At 70.0% G+C, this 5,238-nt stretch overlaps 1 protein-coding gene across 3 annotated transcripts; it reads left to right on the top strand.

Annotated features, from left to right (window-relative positions):
* Nucleotides 1–1,259: 1,259 nt before the first annotated feature.
* Nucleotides 1,260–4,829, top strand: DPP7 (dipeptidyl peptidase 7). 3 transcript variants are annotated; one of them, XR_014141686.1, is made up of 13 exons: nucleotides 1,260–1,419; nucleotides 1,494–1,607; nucleotides 1,686–1,825; nucleotides 1,903–2,066; nucleotides 2,248–2,383; nucleotides 2,465–2,546; nucleotides 2,654–2,820; nucleotides 3,026–3,086; nucleotides 3,307–3,425; nucleotides 3,510–3,666; nucleotides 3,787–3,851; nucleotides 4,256–4,436; nucleotides 4,551–4,829. XR_014141686.1 is itself a non-coding variant. In XM_006737362.3 (13 exons), exons 1-13 carry the CDS (start codon nucleotides 1,338–1,340, stop codon nucleotides 4,684–4,686), a joined length of 1,494 nt encoding a protein of 497 aa, XP_006737425.2. In that variant the 5' UTR covers nucleotides 1,261–1,337; the 3' UTR covers nucleotides 4,687–4,829. The 3 variants fall into 3 exon arrangements, 2 of the variants coding, with proteins under 2 accessions (XP_081665856.1, XP_006737425.2); XM_006737362.3 differs by having other exon boundaries at nucleotides 1,261–1,419; nucleotides 4,366–4,436; XM_081809730.1 differs by lacking the exon at nucleotides 4,551–4,829 and having other exon boundaries at nucleotides 3,787–3,879; nucleotides 4,256–4,359.
* The last annotated feature ends 409 nt before the right edge of the window (nucleotides 4,830–5,238 follow it).

Genomic DNA, 5,238 nt, shown 5'->3' with positions numbered 1-5,238 from the left:
GGGGCCGGCTGACCCCCCCCTTCCCCTGCAGCCAGGGACGGCGTGGGGAGCGGGGCCGGCTGACCCCCCCTTCCCCCTGCAGCCAGGGACGGCGTGGGGAGCGGGGCCGGCTGACCCCCCCTTCGCCCTGCAGCCAGGGACGGCGTGGGGAGCGGGGCCGGCTGACCCCCCCTTCGCCCTGCAGCCGGGGGTCGTGCAGGCCAGGGATGGCCGTGGGGAGTGGGGCCGGCTGACCCCCCTTCCCCTGCAGCCAGGGATGGCATGGGGAGCGGGGCCGGCTGACCCCCCCTTCGCCCTGCAGCTGGGGGCAGGGTGGTTCTGCAGCTCTGACCCCTGACCTGGGCCCAGGCTGGCTGCTGGGGGAGAGGGGGCCCTGCAGTGTCCGGGCACCTCCTGGCCCCCATCTGACTGAGGGACCAGTGAAGGCGTTGCACGATATTCCGTGGTTCTTGGTCGCACCGCTGCAAAGAACGGAGGAGACCACACAGGGTGGTGGGCCGGGAAGCAAGGTTTACTGAGTGATGGAGGACAAAGCCACCGGAGTTTTAATGGGCTTGTTGGCGGACGACCTGTCATGCAATCAGGTTCCGGTCATCTCTCAGGTGGGGAAGGCTGGAGGGCTCCTTGCAGGGTGGGTGTAAAATCCTTTTAAGGGTCGTTTCCGCTTAGGGCCGGAGCCCCTCATCCTGCCGGCCTATCCTTCATCAAAGGGAGCAGCCGGGGGCGGGGGCGGGGGTGGGGGTGGGCGAGAGGCTCCCAGCTCCCAGCGGCTCTCAGCAGCCACATCCCTGCACTGCCCAAACCCCTGCCTGCCCGGCCGCCCCCCTGCTGCAGCCGTGAGGTCCCTGTCTCTTGGACAAGCCCTTTCCGCAGGCCTGCTGGCCTCTGCCTGAGACCCCTCCTTCCCGCTGCCGCCCCATCTTCCCAAGGCTCCCGCTCTTCTCCTCCAGGATCAGCCCAGGACGGCACCGGGGGGCCCAGAGGCTGGGAGGCGCCAAGAGGAGCAGCCTGGACAGCCAGCGGGGACCCCTCTGCCTCCCTCCTGCCGCCATGCAGGTCTCCCTGCACGGGGCGCCCGGGCCCTGGGCAGTGGCCCCTGGAGGACGGGTGGCTGGGCACACGTCCTGTCCCAGCACCAGGTCCTTGAGCCCATTCCCGCTTCCAGCGTCTCCACGGCGACGGTCTCCGTGGCGACGCAGTGGGTGGCAGGAACCTCGAGACGGGACGGAAGGCCCCAGGAGCCGACGGAGGCGCGGAAGGTCAGCCCACAAACCGCTCGGGCTGTCACGTGAGGGCCGCCTGCCGGTCATGTGACCGCGCCCCGCCGCCGAGCAGAGATGGGCGCCCAGCTCCGGCCGGCCCTGCCCTGGGCCCTGACCCTGCTGCTGGCGCTGGAGCCGCGCAGCCCGGGGGCCAGGGGTGAGTGCGGGCCCGCGGGCGTCCCCCCCACCCCGTCCGGTGTGCCCCATGCGCTGAGCACTGCACCCCTGCAGCCCACAGGGTCCCGGGGAGCGACTTTCGGGAGGGCTACTTTGAGCAGCTTCTGGACCATTTCAACTTCGAGAGGTTTGGCAACAAGACCTTCCCCCAGCGGTTTCTGGTGTCAGGTGAGGTCGCCCTGGGGGGCCCGGGGCCCGGGGTCCTGCCCCGCGCCTCACCCACCCCCTCCTGCCTCCGCCCGACAGAGAAGTTCTGGAAGAGGGGCAGGGGGCCCATATTCTTCTACACGGGCAACGAGGGAAACGTGTGGTCCTTCGCCAACAACTCGGGGTTCATCCTGGAGCTGGCGGCACAGCAGGAGGCCCTGGTCGTCTTCGCGGAGCACGTGCGTACCGGGGGCGGCGTGGGCGGGGAGGGCGGGCGTGGGGGGCCGGGCTCAGTCCCACCGGCGCCCGCCTGCAGCGCTACTATGGGAAGTCACTCCCGTTCGGCGAGCGGTCCACGCAGCGCGGGCACACGGAGCTGCTGACCGTGGAACAGGCCCTGGCCGACTTCGCGAGGCTGCTCGGCGCGCTGCGGAGGGACCTCGGGGCCCCGGACAGCCCCACCATCGCCTTTGGTGGCAGGTGGGCCCTCGCCCGGCTCGCTTCTCCCTGAGCCACACGCGCGTGCTTGGCCCCAGGGCCAGGACTTCTGTGGGACGGAAGTGGCAGGGCCTCCCGGGGGCACCGTGGGCTCTGGGGAGGGAGAGCGGAGGGGCGTCCTGGGGACGCTGTGGCCCCAGCCCCATGCTGTGTGTCCGCCCAGCTACGGGGGGATGCTCAGCGCCTACATGAGGATCAAGTACCCCCATCTCGTGGACGGCGCGCTCGCGGCCAGTGCGCCCCTCGTGTCTGCGGCTGGCCTCGGCGACTCCTACCAGTTCTTCCGCGACGTCTCGGCGGTGAGCGAGGGTTCCGGGGCCCCGGGGCCCCGGGGCCGGGCCAGGCTGCGGCGGCGGCAGCCACAACCCCTCTCTCTCCAGGACTTCGAGGGCCAGAGTCCCAAGTGTGCCCAGGGCGTGCGGGACGCGTTCCGGCAGATCAAGGACCTGTTCTTACAGGGAGGTGAGAAGGCCCCACCGTGAGCTGCGGACCAGCCCTCCCCTCCCCTGGCCCCCGCCCCACGCCCACCAGCAGCCGCCAGAGGCCGTTGTCCCGCCTCCCCCTGGCAGCCCAAGACACGGTCAGCCGGGAGTTCGGCACCTGCCAGCGCCTGTCCAGCTGGGAGGACCTGACCCAGCTCTTTGGGTTCGCCCGCAATGCCTTCACCGTGCTGGCCATGATGGACTACCCGTACCCCACCGACTTCCTCGGGCACCTTCCTGCCAACCCAGTCAAGGCAAGACGGCTGCTCCCAGCATAAGGAGACGCTGCCTGGGGTCTGGGGAGGGTGGTGTCCGTGGACGGAGAAGGGCCCAGCTGCCGTGGGCCGGCCAGTGCTGGTCAGCCCAAGAGCCTCGCAGCCACTCCGGGGCCCGGGACCAGGGAGGGTGGACTGCGAGGGGGCTGCAGGCCAAGTGGGGGTCTTTGGTTGGCATCCCCAGGTTGGCTGTGACCGGCTGCTGAGCGAGAGCCAGAGGATCAAGGGGCTGGGAACACTGGCTGGTGCGTCTCCCCTCAGCCCAGCGCAAAGCGTGGGGGTGGACACGGCTTGGGGTGCGGGCCACGTGCAGGCAAGGAGCACCGACGTCCCCATGCCGTCCCTGGCCCGGCCTGGGGGATCTGCCCTGCCACGACCTGCCCTGCTGGGAGGGGGGCCGTCGGGGGACGCAGGGGGTCAGAGCCACCAGCACAGACCCAAGGAGCGCCCGGGCCTGTCCGCCAGGGCTGGTGTATAACTCCTCGGGCACAGCGCCCTGCTACGACATCTACCTGCAGTACCAGGCCTGCGCGGACCCCACGGGCTGTGGCTCCGGCCCCAACGCCAGGGCCTGGGACTACCAGGTAGGGCTGCCGGCCGCCCGGGACTGCCCGGGACGGAGGCGCTGGGTGCGCCCCCGCCCGACCCTGGTGTGCGGCGTCCCACAGGCCTGCACCGAGATCAACCTGACGTTTTCCAGCAACAACGTGACAGACCTCTTCCCCGAGTTGCCCTTCACCGAGGCCCTCCGCCAGCAGTATTGCCTGGACACGTGGGGCGTGTGGCCCCGGAGGGACTGGCTGCACACCAGCTTCGGCGGGGACGGTACGGCTCGAGAGGGCAGCCTCCCTCCCTGCGCCCCCGCGGACTCGGCTCCCCTGATCTGGCCACGGCTCAGATCCGGGCGGCCGGGCCCGTCTCCACCCCCGTGTCTGTCCCTTTCAGACCTCAAAGCTGCCAGCAACATCCTCTTCTCCAACGGTGACCTGGACCCCTGGGCAGGGGGCGGGGTGAGGCACGGCCTGGGAGCTGCTGCAGGTGCTCTTGGCTCTGGCCCGCTGGGGGGCCCATGCGGGACCCTCCCTGTCGGTCAGCCACCCTCCGCTCCTGGCTTCTGTGTGCCCTTCATTTTCTTTCTAACTTCCTCTCCTCCTCCCTTTGATGGTTCTCCCCCTTGGACCTCCTTTGGGGGGGCGGGCAGAGGGAGGGAGAGAATCTCAGGCAGAATCCCTGCTGAGCATGGGGCCTGCCACGGGGCGCAATCCCACGACCCCACAGGTCCTGAGCCGACATCGAGTCGGATGCTTAACGGACCGAGCCCCCAGATGTCCCCTCCCCGACTTCCGAGTGTGAACTGACGTCGGGCACCCTAACCTCCGCCTCTTTCTAACGAGGCTGCTCGTTCCTGCCTCAGCTGCACCCCGAGCTGGACAAGCAGCCCCGCCGCAGGCCGCACGAGTGGGCAGGGGTGGGCTGGCCGTGGCTCAGAGCACACCGGGCGGCTGACGGGATGTCCTTCGACAGATCCGGAGTAACCTGAGCACGTCGGTCCTCGCCATCACCATCCGGGGGGGGGCCCATCACCTAGACCTCAGGTGCGGACCTGCCAGGAGTGGTGCTGTGTGTGGCCCGGGCCAGCGGCTAGACGTGGGCTGGGGTGGGGCAGGGCTCGGCCTGCTGCCCAGCTGAGGCCCCGTGCCTCCCCTTAGAGCGTCTCACCCAGAAGACCCGGCGTCTGTCCGAGAGGCTCGTGCGTTCGAGGCCAGGCTCATCCACGAGTGGGTGGAAGCAGCCAGACGCCAACAGCGGATACAGGTGGCCCAGCGTGGGGGACGCGGGGGCTGAGGAGCGCTCCCCGGCCCAGGACCAGAGAGGGCAGCGTCTCAGAGGGCTCTGGGGCCGAGTGCAGCGCGGGCCAAGGGAGCAGACGTGGTGAACGCACTGCAGGCTCCCAAACCAGCCTCGCACAGAATAAAACTGAGCCTTCAGTCTGCGTGTGGTCTCAGGGCATGGGCGGGGGTACCCTGTGGCCAGCCCAAGCGTCCTTTGAGCAGCCCCACTGAGGGGTGCAGCGCTCCACCTGCCACCCCAGCCGGGCCTCTGGGGGCCGGACCCCGGGCGTGGAGGGGACCTGGGCCCGCAGCTCCACCCCCGGGGTGGGCACCCCACCCGTGGGCACGGAGGAGCTGCGGGCAGCAATGCGGGGGGACAGAGCCCCCTTGGAAGACAGGCCCTGCACCCTGTTCCAGGCACAAAGACACGGTATCGGGTCAAGGGTGGAAGGCAGCCCCAAGGGCGGCCACTGGGCACCTGAGGTGCTGGAACACCAGGGAACATGGCCAGAACCCAGGTCCTGCAGGGCACTGGGGGCTGGACCTCCGCAGAGGCATCATCCAC

This window comes from Leptonychotes weddellii, unplaced genomic scaffold (assembly GCF_054177405.1).
Source record: "Leptonychotes weddellii isolate Sample4059 unplaced genomic scaffold, ASM5417740v2 HiC_scaffold_12998, whole genome shotgun sequence".
NCBI lineage: Eukaryota > Metazoa > Chordata > Mammalia > Carnivora > Phocidae > Leptonychotes > Leptonychotes weddellii.
The sequence above is the reverse complement of the archived record's forward strand: the minus strand, read 5'-3'. Positions and strand labels throughout refer to the sequence as shown.

Coding starts and splice junctions, on each gene's coding strand:
- DPP7 (XM_006737362.3), top strand. CDS start 1,338: ATGGGCGCCCAGCTCCGGCCGGCCCTGCCCTGGGCCCTGACCCTGCTG. Junction 2,547..2,653: donor GGACCTGTTCTTACAGGGAG/GTGAGAAGGCCC, acceptor TCCCCCTGGCAG/CCCAAGACACGGTCAGCCGG. Junction 3,426..3,509: donor CCAGGGCCTGGGACTACCAG/GTAGGGCTGCCG, acceptor GGCGTCCCACAG/GCCTGCACCGAGATCAACCT.